General features: G+C 43.7%; 1 protein-coding gene across 3 annotated transcripts in view; it reads left to right on the top strand.

The window, feature by feature from the left end:
* RUNX1 (RUNX family transcription factor 1) overlaps positions 1-18,108 on the top strand; it is a 176,148-nt gene extending 158,040 nt beyond the window's left edge. For 2 of the 3 annotated variants that reach the window (XM_037376438.1, XM_037376436.1), the window contains 2 exons: positions 8,887-9,048; positions 12,563-18,108. In XM_037376438.1, the coding sequence (XP_037232335.1) occupies positions 8,887-9,048; positions 12,563-13,056 (656 nt within the window). In that variant the 3' untranslated portion in view covers positions 13,057-18,108. The remainder of the gene's footprint in view (positions 1-8,886; positions 9,049-12,562) is intronic. The other variant, XM_037376437.1, reaches the window with a different exon arrangement.
* Positions 18,109-18,320: the final 212 nt, after the last annotated feature.

Genomic DNA, 18,320 nt, shown 5'->3' with positions numbered 1-18,320 from the left:
CAGGAACAGGTGCTCTGTTGTCCAGCAGGGTTTGTCATACGAACTGTGGCAGCAGGTCAGGGAAAATTGCCACAGTCCCCATGCAATTCCCCTCCAGACTTGGAGAGATGTGATTTCTAGGTTTGGATTTACAAAGATGGGTAAAGCAGCAGTAACTCCCCCAATAGGTCCCTGAGCAGGTCACCACAGACCGTACACCCTCCCAGCAGCAGCACACAACCTGCTCTCTCCCTAGCACCTCTGAAGCTAGGGGAACCTCAGTGCCATGCAGCAAGTAGACAAGTGTATGTGTGTGTACATGTGTGTGGGCACGTACACATGTGTACGTGCTTGTACCGGCATCCTTGCGCCCGAGCCATGGGGCTGTCTGCTTCGCGCCACCTCCCAGGCTGGGCACAACAGGACGAAGGGTGAGGTCTGCTCACCGCCGACATCTGCGCGGTATCTGTCCCTGGTTTCCACACTGTTTCAGCTTGTGCTTTAGCGGTACGCTTAGAGATAGGAGAGAACACTGCAGCGGCATCAAGTCTGGCGGCCCATCTCCTCCAGGGGAGCCAAACGAGTGGAAGGTCAAGGTTGCATTCTTTTACTTCATTCCTTGTTGATGCAGAGAGGGAGGGAAGAGGAGGACGGGTGGTGGAATGGAGTCTCCCTCTTGAACAAATAGCTGCAGCTCTCCAGGGTGACTCATACCTCTGGAGACAAAGAACAATGCATCCTTAATTTGCAAAACTCAGCTTTCCAACTTCTGCGTGTCACTGGCATCCAGAGACTTTGCAGTTTGCCTATAATGAAATGCCCATGTTCAAAGCAGCAGTGACGCCAGCCCAGAAGGAGTGTGCTTACTCAGGAGGAGACATGGTTTATATTTCATTTGAGCAGCTTATGTACTAACCTGCTAGGGCAACACATAGGCTGATTGTGAAATCAGAATTTTCACACTCCAGTATTTGGAGTTGTCTGCACTTCCTGATTCTGGCACCAAGTTAACAATGAGACCTGAGAGGTATTTTAGGGGACCCCCACACCACAGCCAGTTGCCATTACTAAAATGTTACTTTCTTTATGGCACACTGTGCATATATGGTTCTGCCAGTCCAGGCAGCTCATTCAGGCAGCTTTGAACTTGAAGGAATAAACACGCTTCTCCACCTTCTGTCCCCAAAATATACACAGCTAGAACAGGTGTTTTCTCCTGCTGCCTTTGGTATCATCTCCAGGTATCTATCACTGGAGCACAGACTTTCTTAACATGGACAAGAAGAGAGTGAAGGAAATTCAAACTGTAAGGATGCACTCATTTGGTTTTCTCCCTTACTTGACATCTATTTCTAAAGAAAAGCTAGCAAAAAATCTTCCTATGAGAATTCCAGTCTTTCACTACTGTCAGCATCGGAGGACTGATAGGCACTGGCAGATCTGCATCATTTTCATCCTTAAGACCCTTTCTAGTGCAGTGCTGGAAAGAAATGAGCTTACACAGGAGATGAGTCAGGGGTAGATGATGCACAAAAACTGAATGCAAAGTACTGAATGAACAGCAGAAATGGTGCTCTGCACCCCAGCACCTAATCACATCACTCCCTGGCTGAGGTTTTCCATGGTCTTCTTTACTATACACTCAGTCCTTCTCAGGGCCTAGTACCCTCCTGTATGCACATACAGCACCTAGCATGCTTTGGGAAGTTCTGCATCAACTTTAAGCACCACAGCTAGAACAAACAGCCTCAGCAACTGTTTTTTGAAAGGTTTCTGCTTGAGGCTGATGTTTTTCTTCTTTATTCTCAAGAGTATGATGTCTCAGTGTGGAGGAGCTCCCTCATTCTCTTATCCCACAGGAGGTGTTTTTTCTAGAGGCTCAAATGCCTCTAGAACTTCTCTAGCCTCTGCAATACTCCACAAAACCACAGTAATATTGAAATAAAATGAAAGCAAACATTGAGGCAGGAGGTCACAGCCAAAGTATTCTCTCTTCCAGAGAATAGCTGGGGATTTGGGTGGCTCTTCCATCCACCCGCCTACCTTAAAAGTTTCCAGACATGCAACATATCTGTCACTGTTGTTCTCAACCAGAATAAGTCCCGTCACCTGTTAGCAATCTAAAAGGGGCTTATCAAGACAACGGAGAGGAGTGAATGCTCATCTCCTATAAATTTCCAGTGGATATTAGAAGGCTGTGAAAAACTTTCCCTGGAGGCAAATCAGAGCTCGCACCCACCTCTGTGAAACCTGCAGGTCTCCCAGCTGTTGTGCTGGGAGGTGGCTTTGTGGTGTGACAGTGGTTTCCACAGCCTGGCACATGGAGGAAAACCACCCTGCAGGGTGAAGTAGCTGCTGGTGGAATTTTACAGTTTGCTCTGTAATTTTCCAGCTCCTCATGTTCCAGCGCTAAGAGGTATGAGAATACCAGCCTTGTACTGCTGCTGCCACTGCCAGTGATGAACTTGTCCTTTGGAAAGTCCCCCTTATTTAAGCTACTGACTAATTCTTTCAGCTGCCGGGAGATGACACACCTTTTCATGGTGGTGCATTAGGCTGAGGATTTGCTGGGTCCCAAGAGAGGGAGGGAGATTGAGTCATTTCAGATGTCTTGCTTCAGAGAGAGAGTAGGTCAGACTCATGCAGGACCATATCATGGTCCCTTGCCCTCCTCACACCTTCACCTGAAGCTGCTGGGGCTAGAAGGTAATGGGAGAAAGCAAGTGGGAAGAAGAGGCATACACAGGCACGTAAGAGATGTTGACAAAGAGGGGGAGGAGGAAAGACTAAATGGAAGTTTTTAAGCAGGCGGCATCTCTCTCCTGAGTGCAAAACTACATGGAGTATTTCTGTGCTTATAGTCCATTTCCTCTATTAAGCAAGACACCTCTCTGAATGAACAAGTCTAATCAAGACCATTCCTGCCTTACACTCAAAGGAAGGGAAAGTCACACTGTAAAAACTGTTTCCCTTTGGAAAGATTAGCAAATGGGGAGAGCAGGGGGTGGGGGGGGGAGGGGGGGCATGGACAAATCCCAGACTCAGAAAAGCCTTTCAAAGCAGTTAAGGATCCAACTCTCTCCTTGTCTGCCTCTGAGTTTGACACCAGTAAACTAATCCCAACTTTCATTCACCCCATGTCTTTTGCCAGTTGCTGCCTTTAAAGTGCTTGCCAGGACGGTGGAGGAATTGCAAAGCTCGATGCTATGTGACTTTCAGGGTTTGTTGCGTATGACTGACAGAATTTTTTGCAACTTGAGAAAAAAAGTCTGGCAATAGCAGTGGCTATTTCGCAATTCATCTTGCTATGCCGAGGATGGGGGGGCAGTTACTGACATAGATGGTGTCTAATTAGCTACTTGAGGTACTCGGGGGATACTCCTGTGTCTCCCCTGACCCTGGCTTGGGAAAAATCACCTGTAGAAGGTAGTTTGTGCAGATAATTCTACTTTCAAGCAGGCAGGTGTCATTTCTGAGGCAGAGGGGAGAGGGAGGAGAGAGGACGCGCAGGCAGTCCATAAGTGCAGCTTGGCAGAAAGGGGAAGGTGGAAAGGCGGGCAGGCCGGCTGAGTCAAAGGCATACCTGCTCCCTCCCAGGCCACTGCCAGCTCCACCGCCATCCCTCCTCGCGCCACGGCGTACTGACTCACATCCTGCTGCTCCTTTCTGAAGCTTCCAGGAACATGCTGTATCATACTGAGATTTGGCCACGCAGCGCCTCTTGGCTGGGAGCAGGCAGCAATGTCTGACCTGCAGTGACACACAGAGAACCGTCTCCCTCTGCACGCCAAGGGCATAACACACATTCAGAGGTGTGCGAGAGCCAGCCCGGCGCAAGCCATGCGCATCCACATGAGCATTTTTCCTTTCAGCTCATAGGTACAGTGGGACCCGTTATTCAATTTGAATTCAAAGCTTAAAGCTTTTACTATGGCTAAAAAAATTTCTTTTCTGATCAGAATATAAAATCTTGCAGGGGATTTCTTTTAGACAGCTTGGTATGGATTGTTATACTTGTTATATAGAAACAATGAGGTGACAGACATTTTTCTACCATCTCAAGCAACGTCCTGACCCGGTACTATAAATCATTGTAGTCCCACTGAAACGTGCTGATTTATACCTTCCAAGTGCCTGACAGCTTCACGGTGTTTTCTTCTGGAGGGAGAGGAGGGTGGTGTTTTGCATTTTACAGTGTGTGCCCTCTCTGAAAGAGAGTCACATAGAAATAGCACCCCAGGACTTCATGTTTATTATGTCCCAGTGATTTCTATGTCCTGCACACTCACAATCAGTTTTTCAGACAGAAGGATGTTCTGTGCCAGCCCAGGAGATAACACTGTGGTTTTGACTGAGGTCTTGACCCATCAGCTTGCGCTCTGAGCACGAAGGGAGTTCTTCTCTGTTTGTGTTTGACTATCAGTAATGACTTTGGAAGCCAAAATATGCCCGGTGTCACACTAGGACAACTCCATTGTCCAGCAGGTGTTTGTTAGCCCTGCTTAACCGTGCCGGTTCTGCTGAGCAAGGGTACCTTCGGGTCTGGGTGTATACATCTCTTCGGACATACTAAGCCCAAAACCTAGCATTGTACCAGCAACTGAGATGAAAATTAACTGTATCCCGGCCAAAACTATGACGGATAACCGCGGAGCCCGGAGCTGCCCCTAAGGGAGATGCTACTCCCGCGCAGTGCCTGCGCAGAGCGGAGCTGCGGTTCGCGCCGGCGGCGTCCCGGGTGGCAGCGACTCTCCGGTGTTAGGCAAGGTCGCACGGAGGGCCGTGACGGCGCCGGGAGGGCTCCGCCGGGCCGGGTGTTCCCCGCGGGTCCCGAGGGCCGCCGCGCTCCCCGCCGGCGCTGGGGCCCGGCAGCCGCCGGCCGTGCTGGGCCGCCCCGGGACGCGCCGCCGGCCGCCGCCGTTGCCCGGTCTGCACCGCCACCTACTGATGCGCGGGGCCCGCCGCGCCGCTCGGCGCAGCAGCCGCCGGCCGCCTCCCAGGCTTTCCATTTTCCACGGCGAAAACGGCTGGCAAAATGCTAAATACCGGGACCAGAGGGAGCGTCATGCAACGGGGAGACGGGCCTTTTCTCTTTCCAGCGAGTCTCTAACCGAGGCTCGTTTCATTAAACTATTAAACATTATGCAACATTTGTACAGCTTAATTACAACTTTTTAAAACAAGCCGAACGCAACCTTTCTGCGGCAATAAAACATGACGAGGCATGAAAGATGGTTCAATACTTTCTGCTTAATAGCTCGTTAGGCATGAGGCTAGAGGCCGAGAGCTCGTGACTACACAGCAAGGTGTGAATTATTGCACCATAATTCTCGCCCTGGAGTGCTTTATTGCAATTAATAACTGTTTTCATGTTTTAAATACATTTTCTCACACCATAAAAAGCAGAAATGGAAAGTACTTGCTAATGGGAGAAATACCAGGGAGGATTGGGCACAGATCGCCAACTGGAGCAACTTCTTTGGTTTCATGCTATTTTGATCTGCTTTTAGATGATTTTGGAATCCTGTTTGGCTTTAAAACTGTGTGGATCCGAAACCCTGTTATTTCCCTTTGTTGAAGCAGCTCTCCCTGCAAAGCTCTTCACAGACATTCTGAGTTGGGAAGCAGCTCCCCTTTATTTGCAACATATTTGCACCAAATTAACTTCAGCCACACAAAGCCACACATTCAGTTCCCCATACCAAGCCACTAACTTCTGAGGTGTGTACCTCTTTATTTTGAAAGAGGAAAGGGATGGACTCAGAAAGAGCTTGTGGCCTTTTTCTGTAGCCTAGTCCTGTGGCAAATTCCCATTCCAGCTTAATTTTGGGTAACCTGAAAGCTGAAGAAAAGCAGATAGCACAAAAATAAAATGCTGTTGGAGGCCCCTGATCCAGACCCTACTGAAGCTGCTGGAAATGCAAACCTTGCCTTTACTGGGAGCTGACTCTGCCTTTTGATACTGAAATGGTGCCATAAACATGCTATCCCAGTCCACTTGTTATTAAAAAACTGTAAAGGTGATGCCTGGGGTTAGTCAGCACAACCTGCTTTAATATGTGTATGTAGTATAATGCACTGTATTAACATCACTGAAGAGACTGCAACTTGTTAAGCAGTCTGATGTCAAAAAGCCAATCTTTAAGAGCAAATACAGGGGTTGGGAATACAGGTACCAAGACAGAAAATTGATTGGTAGCTTGAACTTTCACTTAAGAAAGACTTAATGGGATGAGGAGATTAATAATGGGGGTCTCTCGGGCTGTCTGTCACTGTTTCAAGTACCCCAGAGGTTAGTAATAACAGCAAATGGATGAGGCAGGTCAGGTACCTCGGTAGTCTCTTTCGGGATGTTTCTAGACATGTACTTGGTCCATTATCCGGTTTCTAGTCGGGACACAGCACAAAGCTAATTCTAGTAGCACTAAAAGAAAGAAAAGATATTTAAATGTAGTCTTGTCAGTGTTTGGCAAATCCATGACAAGGTCTTGCTTCCTCTTCTGCCACTGCGGCGGCTGCTGCACCTTCTCTGCATCTTCTTACTGTTGTTCATGTGTTTATTGCACTTGGAGCTGACTTATGGACCAGGATCCTATGTGTGCTGGGCAAGGTACAGAATAGAACCGGGTCTCTTGTCCTGAAGAGCTAGCAATGTAAGAAACAGGAGGAAAGTGGCGGACAGAGCTGCCCCGCTATGCAATGATAGTTTGTAACAGGAGGAAACAGACAGTAACGTTCTCTCCTTTCAGCCTGAAAAACAAGGATGGGTGGCAGCACCCCCTTCACACATACCCAGATTGCTCTGAAGACAGACTTTTCGCCTCTTCTCTGTACTGCTGAGACCTAAGGACAGAGCACCTGAAAGCAGGTGATAAAACACTTCCAGCCAAAGGGGTTCAATGGCTTCTGCAGTGGCAGTGTTGAACAGAGCCCTTGGGAAGAGAGGTGACAGAGGGGAGGCTCTGTCATCTGTGGCATCAGCTTTGGCAGAGCACACTGAGGGCTCCCCGGGCAGGAGGACTAGCCGGGGGAATTTCCATTCCTGGGCTGGGATGCCTCCAGCGCATGCATCACAATTCTAGTACTCGTCTGCATTGCTGAACTGAAATCAATGGGATTGTGTGCTGAAATAAGGGAGAATGATTTAATTAACCCCGTTTCAGAATTGAAACTCACAGTGTCGTGTCATTACAATGCTTACTCTGTTGATGCTTTTTGGTATTTATCCTAATGCTAACCCTGGAGACTGAATTCCCTCATCTGTCTCCCTGTCATCTTTCATACACACTGACCATACATTAACAATGAGATGATGTTGTAATTCAGAATAAGACAGGCTTTGTGCCTATGTCTTTGTTTGTTTCTACTGAAGTCCATTTAATGCAATTGGATGTTGCTTTTAAAACAGCATGAGTCAACTGAACTTATTTTTAAGGAAGCCTGCCTGAAAAAACATTAAATATTAATAATATCTGGATTTGAATATGTTACTCAGCAGAAAAATTGTTACAAGACTTTAGTTCATTCTGCAAGTGGCTTCATTAGTTATTTTTTAAATGCTTGGAGTTTTGTATAAATCTTCCCTTCTAAACAGATGAAACAAACAAAATGCAAAACTCATCTCCATAAAGCACAACAAAATAATAATTTCCAGATGAGCTTTCTGATGGAAGATCAAAGTCCTTCATCTCAGACTTGGGAAATTTCCCTTCCATGCTGGTATCAGTTTTATCTGAATGCATGCAGTTCATCCCACATTTGTTTTTTCAAAAAGGCAGTTAGCTAGACGAAGCTGCAGGAAAAAGCTCTTGGAGCTGAAGAAAGTAGAAAAGATTTTACTAAAAATAATTTTAAAAATTCTGGGTAGGTAAGGGGGGAGGAATCTTTCCCACTTTGACTTATAAAAAAATTAAGACATTTCAATACACTGAAAAATGCCAGCTTAATATGCGAAGATGAAATGAGCAGAAAAGAGTTGTTTCTGTATTGGTGCAACTGGTTTGGACAAACTCCCTGCTGTGCATCTGTGATTTCAAATGTCAGCAAAAGTAGTCATGTGGCTAGAAAATAATAGGTGTTTCTTCCGTAAATGTTTTATGCATCTGTGCATTTTGAGATTTTGCTTCCAAGAAGAGCAGTTTCTACAGAAATCTTCTACTGGTAGGGTGCCTGCATTTTCATCTTAGCAGTGCCATAGAGTCGGTGTAAGGCTTTTTGTTTCTAAAGTTCAGCCACTGCTAGTAGATGTACCCATCATTCTGAATTGTATTTCTGTATTTTAGTCTATACAAAATAGATGTACAAAATACCTGTTCATTTCATTAAGTCTAGGATTTTCAAAAGACTGAGGAAGTCAAATTCCCCAGTCCTATTCATCCACTTAGGAGGCTGCCTTCTGGAGGACCCTAGTTTCATTCTCCATATCTCTCTCTCTCTCACACACACACACACACATTTTCATCTTGTTTTTTTCTCTCTACTTACACGCTTGCAGAGAAACACTCATGGTTCCATATTTTTATCTTCTTGGTACCTTACACAACATGCCTTTTTGGCTAAAAGGGCTGTGAACACACAGCCCAAAATACTAATGCATCTCTGTATTGAATAATCTTTCACTTTGGAAAGCTTAATCTGCTTTTCCCTGACTGCTTTTACCTGCCCATCATCAATGTGAAATATCAAAAAGCTTCACAAGAAAAAAATCAACCGAACAAAACTCACAGATGCACAAATAATATTTTAGAAAGCAATTCATCTGAAGGTCTCATGACAAAGGGGATTATGGAACTGAAATGTAATTATCTTGGCATTTAAGTTTCTATTTCCACCATGTAGTTTCGTTCAGATATTTGATTGCAAAGTTTTATCATTCAAAACAGCCTATAGGTCTTTTTTTCATTGCAGACACAAGGCAAGTACAGCCATCTCCACCATGGTCCTACGACCAGTCCTACCAGTACCTGGGCTCCATTGCCACCCCCTCCGTGCACCCTGCCACGCCAATATCACCCGGCAGGGCTAGCGGCATGACATCCCTCACCGCAGAGCTTTCAAGCCGGCTGTCAAGTAAGTACCTAAAAGTTAGTCCCCCCACACTGAGCCTCATCAAAGCCTCAAGGCTGGCTCCAATGCAAACCGGTTGCAATGTCCCAAGGTGCTGCCGCAGCTTTTCTCCAGTTGCAGCGTAGCCTACTGTGGGCCCTGTGCAGCAAGCCTTTTCTCCAACACTTTGCTGGGATTTGTGCAAAGAGTAAAGAAATACAGTTTGGAGCCCAACATATTGTCAAAAAAGAAGAAAAAAGAGGAGAAAGCAGCACTTTGAAGATGTATGGAACTATAAAAATAGTTTGGAGTGCTGAAGAGCTGTCGTATCTGCCAAGAAATGAATGCCACAGATATTTCAGTTCTGTTTCCTTCCCTTGCTCTAAATTCAGACCAGAGCACAGCAGGTTATGGGTGGACACACTGACTGCAGGATGGTGGAGTCTGACATTTTAAGTGTTGCGCTGGATTGTCTTGTTACATCTTCGTCAAATTGTACTGCAGAGCTTTACAAGCCAGCATAAAAATATAGCATGGAAGTGAAAGCTACCCCCCTGGTTTCCACCATACTCGACTGACCATCTGCTGACTCTAACCCACACATATTGAACCAATATGTGTGTGTTCAATAACAGGAATTTTCTTAAAATGAATGAGAGCCATATAATTCAAATTTGCATATAGCTTTTTCAAAAATATCTTCTTTGGCCGCACATATTGCTCTCATTTGAGTACTCAGGGCTTCTTCTAAGATCAGAGAGAATCACTTGAACGTGCTCCAGCCTGTTCTATTGTTGTCATATAGAGACTGCTTTGAAAGACTCACAGGGACAATGCCCACAAAAGTAAATTATTTGTTAGGTCTGGGTGCTAATTACATCTTAGAGATAGCTGAAAATACAGGAAACCTTTCAGAAGAGAAAAAAAGGAAATTCCTTCTTTTAAAAAAGTCTATAAAAATTCTCATTCTTTATTTATACTTTTCTTTTTAAATTAAAAATTCCTTTTTACTTTCTCCCCTGTGTTTCCCTCCCTTTGCACTCCTTTCTACTGACAAAATGCAGAAACAGAGAAAACAGAGAAGGATGAAAAAAGATCTTCATAGCAACCAGATAATTTCAAGTAAAGCAAATTATTTCATCAAGATTTTTACTTAGAAAAGTAATTTTTCTTGACATAATTGTTTGAAATCAATATTTACCAGCTATTTTGATTTTCAAACCTATACAGGGGTGCCTGATGCATGTGTACTTGTGGGTGTGGATATGTGAATCAGACTGAATGGAGATGTTAATCACATTTTACCTTTACCAGTGTGGCAACTGAGGTTACACTTAGAGTGAAGGCACTTGGTATTGAAATGAGCTATTTTTTTGTATTGCTGTAGCACCCAAATGTCGTCATTGTGTACCAGGGCCCTTATTATGCTGTGCGCAGTATGAGCACCAAAGTCTTCCATGGGGGCTGCCCCCAGGAGCTCAGTCTAACAGGAGATAGCCATGTATGTATGGAGTAACTGCATCCTGTGTTTCTTTTGTGGCGCATGGTGAGTGTGGAGGTAGAGGACCGGTCCTAGGGCTTGTTAGTGCTTGTTGTGCCCATGGTCAAAGTGATTTACCTTGGGGCAGCTGTAGTTTCTCCGTGATTTCCGAAGGAACCTAGAAGAGCTTCATTCACATGTCAGCATTCATTCTTTCCTGTCTTAATTCTGTACATGGGGGCTGACCTCTACCCATCTTAAATGTGTTTTATAATGCTTCCAAAATATTGCTCCTATATTAAATGTCTTCCGGTATTCCTATAAAAATCTTCCACAATATTTTCTCCCCATTCCCATTACTGTCACACATATTTGCTGTCTATCTGAGGAATTCCTCCTTGTCAGAACAGAAAGCAAATCTGAGGGTTTATTTAGGCCCTACCACCTAAAGACACAGTGCCTCAAAAGAAAAAGCAAAGGTATGGGACATACTTGAAACACATTGTCATTAAGTCTCATTATTCTGCTTTTTGCCAAACTAGGCAGAAGAAACCTTCATCTCATAAGTGATGTGTCCAGGCAGTTTCAAGAAGTTTGATTTCTTTCTCAGGAATGAGGTGTGAAAGTACCATTTAAGATCCAGCAGTTTGTCAGATGCCATCTTCAACCTTAGCTCCTCTGAAGCTCCTGCCATCCCATACTATAGTGTATCTTTGCCATGTTAAATCTAAAGGTGCTGGGGTCTAGGGCAAGGAAATATGTTCAGGAGTTCCATTAATCTTCCAGAAAAGAATGGAAGGAAAACAAAAAAGAAGCATACAGCATGCATAAGAGCTTTTCTAAGAAATTTACAGAAATTCATCAAAGTGTGCTGGTTGTGTCATTGATGAGCTTTCAGAACTTGGTGCTGGAGTGTGTCTGCTCTCGCTTTAAATCCGGTCAGAGCCAAGAGCTTTGTTTTCTTTCTGCTGCTTCTCATGAGTATTTCCTTCAGCGCATGGCTCCTCTTCTGCAGACTCCACGCCTTGTCTGACAAAGAAGTTGTCTTCTGGAAAGATATTTTCTTAATTATTATTGTTGTTATTTTAATCATGCATAGCTGCCAACTCTAGGGACTGACACCTTCCATTAATCTGAGTCATGATGAAGATCCTGCCTAAAGAGGCCATTATCTACTCTGCTTGTTTAATCCAGGAAGGATTTAACACCAGGGAAGGAGATGATGGGACCAGACATACTTGCCCTGATGTCAGACAAAGCAAAGCAGATTTTGACTGTCTTATAAAACATTTCACTTAACAGAATGAGAAAGGCTTCTAGCACACACACAAAAAAAACCAGAAAAAAGGCCAACCCCCAAATACATCATTTTGCTTTAAAAAGGCAGTACTGTTGTTGTCCTTTTTTACATACTCATTAGGGCCAAGATTTTCAGAAGTTAGTAACAATTATGTAGACGTTATATGAGGCCCCAGATACGAAGACCTTAAATGAACCTGATTTATCTTGAGTTTGGTAGTGTTGGGAGTCAATGGGGAACTGCTCTTTTCAGTGCTGAGAGCACGTTCGTGTACCGGAAGGACAGTCTCTGCACCATGGAGCTTCCCATTTGAGTCAGAAAATGAAACTGGGGGCATGGAGAGACTATGCAGCAGCTGGACAGCTTATATTTAGGTACCATCAGTGCCCCTGGTGAGTCAAGTGATGCTGGGCAAGGAGCTTGAGATCGTGTCCCTCTTCCCCATCCACCTGCTGAGGATGAGGACACTCTGAAGTGTAAATTAGTGCTGTAAGGTCTCTAAGAGTGGACACATACACATACAAAACAGGGCGAGAGCTTGGCACTCCTCTTTAATTGCTGCTTTTCTAAAATTAATCCAGAACAACCAGATCTATGAGCATTACAATGACTGCATTAGAGAGCAAGTGAGGGATAGGGCTGTTCTGGCCATGTCAGTTGACCATAGATCACAGTTTCGATGTTGGTTATTGCCTTGAACAGGTGAGCCTCCGTTCTGCCAGCTCAACAGTTCTCTGTCTCCCTTCCCCACCACCCAGGTGCTTCTGACTTGACACCATTCAGTGACCCCCGGGTGGGAATCGACCGCTCCTTCTCCGCGCTCCCCTCCATCTCTGACCCTCGGATGCACTACCCAGGAGCCTTCACCTACACGCCGACACCCGTCAGTTCAGGGATAGGAATCGGTATGTCTGCCATGTCCACAGCCACAAGATACCACACTTACCTCCCACCTCCCTACCCTGGCTCATCGCAGGCCCAGGGCAGCCCGTTCCAGACCAGCTCGCCCTCCTACCACCTCTACTACGGAACCTCCGCTGGCTCCTATCAGTTCTCCATGATCTCAGGGGGAGATCGGTCCCCCCCACGCATCCACCCACCCTGCACCAACGCCTCCACAGGATCAACGCTCCTCAACCCCAACCTCCCCAACCAAAGCGATGTGGTCGAGGCAGAAGGGAGCCACAGCAACTCCCCCACTAACATGGCGACCACAGCGAGGCTAGAGGAAGCAGTGTGGCGACCATACTGAATGAATTTTAAGTAGTTATGGATCAGGACTAATGTGCTTTCCATTTCCCGGTGCCCATAGGTATCCCATAAACACCTGTCTTACTTATGGGCCCTGCCATGTTCACACATCACTTTCAGAAGCAAACCCTCCAGAAGTCAGCGCTCCCAGGAGTGGTGGCGTGTATTAGCCAGCCCCTGGCAAAGCGATGTTGCTCCAGCAAAGCATCCCTCACAGGGGGCTGAGCTTCTAGAAAGGAGGACACCTGAGATGGTGGTCCGGAGGGAGTGAGGGTGGGTAGAAAGGTACCTAGTCTGTTTCCAGGCCTGTGGCTTTCTAACGTGCCTGGGCTTGAAGGTCTCCACAGCCCTAAAGAGAGTTTTGGTTCAATTCTATTTTTAAGACTTAAAACCTAAAAAAATCTTAGTGAGTTTACTGCATCTTATGGACATATTAACTGTAAGGAAGTATAGGAAGATTCCCAGAGGGAAACTGTGAACGCTTCTGTTTTAGCAATGCTGTGAATGAGAGGTTTTATATGTTGGACTTCATTCTTTCATTCTTTTTTTTTTTTAAAAAAACCATGTTGTATATTCCAAAGAATATGGAATTTTTTATTGCTGGGGGTTTTTGTGTTGTTTAGGGTTTGGGGTTTTTTTGTTTTTTAGGATGCAGCTCATCCTGCTTTGCATCTAATTTGTTTTATTTCTCTTGGCACCTTATAAATTGCGAAAAAAAAAAAAGATTTTGCTTTTTTTTTGTTTTAATCATGCTTGCTTCTTTCTTGCTTTGTCAACTGAAAGAATCAGCCCCCTTTTCAATGAGTTAATTTAACTTTTTTCTCTTGGACTTTTTTTTATAATACAACGGCTACAGCCTTGGGTCATTTTCAACTACTGTACTACTTTGATGAGTTCATTGATATTTATGCTTGATATTTAGACTTTTCTTATTTGTTGATACTATTATTATTTAAATATGCCTATATTAAAAAAGATCAGCAATTGCCTTTTTTGGTAGCAGCCAAAGTCAAATTTATCACATTGAAAAACGCTGGAATAACGATGGGTAAAGTGACTTCCTAATTACCTAGAAATATTGTTTACAATTGTCTCACTCTCATTTTAATCAGCTAAGTGAGCTCAGATGCTCAAAGGCTTTAGGTGCCCAGCTCCCACTGAAATGATTTAGGCACCTAAATCCCTGTGAACTTCTGTACTCTTCCACACAGTGGAGTCACCTCTCCCTACTCCTTCCTCACTTCTCCTACATCACCAGTGGTGAACCCCAGGATCAGTAATCAGGATGTACATATTCCATAAGGCAGACTCAAGTTTCTCTAACTAAATACATCCCCATATGGCCCCATTCTGCTCCCGAGCTTGCCTAGGCTTCCTCACAGTGCCAGTGGAGGCCTCCTAGTCTTTCAAAAGTGAAAGCCAACAGGCAGTTAGCATGGCAAGGATGAAGTCCTGGCTCTGATGGAATCTGTGTGAGATTTGCTCCCAGCTCAGCAGAGCCGAGATTTCTGCACAGTACAAAAGCCATGTCCCAGTCTGCTGGAAAATAGATCAGCTCATGCATCACAACTAGAACTGAAGAGGGTTTTCAAGCTCCTCTGGAAAGCAGGCTAGCAAAGAAGGGGCCTTAACAGTTCTGTCACCATCTTCTGAGGGAAGCGGAAGGGTATTTAAAACTGGTGCATACAATATTCTGTCCTGTAGCAAATATACAAGGCTTATACTAACAGCATGTTTAATACAGAGTTGTCATGGTTGCCCATCGTTACAGCACAAACATATCAGATGTCACTGTAAAGTTTATGGCACTATTTTATTTGAGGGTTTGGTCTGAATGCAGTTGTTGTACTACTCATTAATTACAAACTGCTGATGTTGACATGTGTGCGTTCCAAATTAGCTGATTATTATTTAATGTACCTCTTAAATGAGCAAAACAATTGCAGGTCAACTCAGAGAGTATTTGAAAGCAGGACTTCAGATCAGTGTTTGATGTTTAAAAAAAGTTAAAAGGATTCAAATTAAAAAGATCCTTGGCTGCAGGCAGCAAAACAGCTGGACTTATTTAAAACAATTTGTTTTTCAAGTTTTCTTTTTTTTTTATATGATTTTGCTTCTTTGTTTAAGTCAGATGCAGTAGCACTTTGGTATTGAAAAGTTACAAATTGAAGAATTTACATTGACAATAAGGTCATTTTTGTGCAGAAAAAAGGGAGTGTTTCAAGAGATCTCAGCAAAATTGCAAAATGTTTCTGTTAAAATACATGCATAGCCTTGTGCTTTTCATTTAATATAATATTCTTCATAATTCTCTAGAGTTTGCTCTGAACAAAAAAGGCATAAACCATCAAAATTCTATCAGAACAGTTAAAAATACATTTTGGAAGTATGGAGACCTTGCTGAATATGGAAATACAGAGACCCTACCTGCTGTGACATTTACGTAGTTGGAATCTCACCTCTTCAGTAGCCTAAAAAAAAGTCCTTCATCACTGAACAGTAGCTCTGTTGCAGAATCCACCTTACACATTCTCTGGTACTGTGCAATTAAAATCATCATTTACTACAGCTCTCACATCTGCCTTGTGACTGGACCACCCAAGTGCATAGTACTGTGAGCATGAAGCTAGAACTGAGGGAGAGGAGAGGACCGCAGAGGGGCCAGATGCCTCACCGCAGAGGGCAGGGCTGCCATGGCCGGGTGACTTCGGCCCAGTGGCAGAAGTGAGGTTGATGTGGTTAGTACACGCACGGGCCTGTTGCCGCAGCCTACTTTCTGCTAAAGCCCTTTGCCCCTTTTATCCCATAGTATACTACACACTTTTGAAACTAAAAGGTCAGGTATTCACAAGAATGGGGAGCTGGCATCTCTTAGCCTGGAGATTAGATCCCACAGTGAACATTTCTTATGTCTACACATCTACTTTCTTTACACTTATCCTAAAGGTGAAGTTTAATTTTACTCTCTCTGGTGTGAACAGGATGAGAAACTGGTCACCACACGCTTATCCTGTGACTTTACTGACATGTAACAAAACCTGGGATTTCCCAGTGTCTTACTTGGGATAACTGCCAGCAATTAAACATTTGAGTCGAACCTTTTTGTGTATGTCGTGCACAGTGCAAAGCAGCACCCTCTTCAGAGGAAAAGCTAAGTTCATTATCCCTCACAATTAGTCTGTTTAATCTCTGTGGGTTTCAGTGTATTCACACAAGTGCTTGTAAGAAACCACAGTCCACTCAAATCTATATTTTTGTAGCCATTCCCTGTCCCAGTAAGGACAGCAAAGATCTTCAAGGCTGTAAAAATGCTCTCATGTCAATCCTCTTGCATCTTGAGAGCACTTAAGAGACAGGAGGAGGACATTTGGATAAAACATTTCCCTCATTCACATGTCTCCAAATTACAGTATATATTTATATTTTGAATATATATATAATATATATATATATTTATATAGATTTATCATCCTGGTAGCTGAATGGAATAAAAAAAAAAACTATTGCGCTTCTGTTCACAAGTTGCAGTCAGCAGAGTGCCTTAGATACCTTCCCCTACAGAAATACAGTTAATGGCAGTCCTTACTATCCACTTGTGTGTTCCTCTCACATGATACAACTCATTGTCCAGATGCAGCTGTACCAAAAAACTTCAAAGTAAATACATGGCTCGGCACTCATTTGCTCTAAGGCCCATTACTTTGCTCTCAAACAACATTTATGCTCACTCAAGAGTTCCTGCTACACTCCTATACTGATGTACAGGAGCTTTAGTGCAAGGGGGAGTCAAATGCAGAGTGCATCCCTGCTATGAAGGATTTGATTTGTAGAATTATGCCAAATTTATCTGCTGGAAAGGAGAAAAACCCTTTCTTCTAAATGGCCCACAGTCTTTGCCAGAGTGTTCTGAACTGCCTGCACTCTTGAAACATTCATCACTGCTTTCTGGGTGACCTATTCCATTGATGTATTTGAAGATTCAGGAGAAGTGGATCATTTTTATATTTGAGCAAAACACTTGCTTGTTTTCCTGCATCATAACATTTTTGTATTTTATTTTTGTTAACCTTGCTTGGTCAGTACCAATCACTTGGCATATTTCTCCTTGTCCTAAGAGGGTTGCATCAACAGAGTTACTTGTATTTATGTATGTAAATAGATTTCAAAAGCTTCATAGCAAAATATTTAGTGCTTGTAATTACTCTGCATTTTTTTCATTTTTCTGTGTTTTTAATGAACTTACCTTTGTGTTTGCTTAAATACTGTAGTGAGACTTATTTCTTTCCAAATTAGTTATTTTAGGCTTCAAGATTAACAACATTTTATTCACTTTTGTAAACAGTTATAGCATGGTCTCTATTCAACATTCTTCACTTTTTTGTGGTAGGGGAGAAATGAATGTGCAAAAATCTGTGGGTTATTTGTGGTATTCTGGGTTTGACAGTTACACCTTTCTTTAAAACAAAAACTAAACTTTCAGTCTGAGGTGGCTGTATGGTAAGTCTGAGGGGAGGACACAGCGGAGATGCACTCCTATCAGAATAGCATCAAAGTGTGTTTGTTCAGCATTTACTGGCTATGTTTACAAAACAGATGCTGCAGCATCCTGCAACAGTCACATTTTCCCTTGACACTGTCATGCTGAACATTTCCAGAAGGGGAAACTACCAGGTTCTGGAAGTTTGCTTTTTTGTTTTTGATTGCAGGGGATTCTTCTTTGGGGATGGGAGGGTGGGGGGGAAGGGAGCTGCTGTGTTTTGGAACCCGGTAGGAAAAGAGAATAGAGTAGATTTTTTTCCCCCACTACAGGAAGTCTCTAGATACCACGTCAGAGTAGACTCTTGCTGTACATAGGAATGGCTGTGTCCAGCACCATGGGAGGATTCATTACAACTAGCACACAGAGCAGCTGGACTGCTGCGTTAGTTCTAATGAAGACTTTCTTTCTTTCGTTCTTTTCTTTCTTTCTTTCTTTCTTTGTACCACAGTTTCCTCTGTAAAGTCAATATCATAATTAGTGTGAATGATAAATAAAATGTTTGACAAGTATGCACATTGGCCTGGTGCGTTCTTTCATCAAGGAGAAAACAACTCTCAGAGAAAGAGGAACCATCAGAAAAAAGGTATTGACTGTATATCACTCACAACATCAGTAATATGTTTACATATTTTTTTTTAAAACTGATTTCTTTCTTTTTTAACAAAAACAAAACAAAACAACAACAACAACAACAACAATGGGGCATTTTCCTGCTGTGGAGTGAC

This window comes from Falco rusticolus, chromosome 2 (genome assembly GCF_015220075.1).
Source record: "Falco rusticolus isolate bFalRus1 chromosome 2, bFalRus1.pri, whole genome shotgun sequence".
NCBI classification, from domain to species: Eukaryota; Metazoa; Chordata; class Aves; order Falconiformes; family Falconidae; genus Falco; species Falco rusticolus.
Note: the sequence above shows the minus strand (reverse complement) of the source record. Positions and strands in the feature narration are given on the sequence as shown.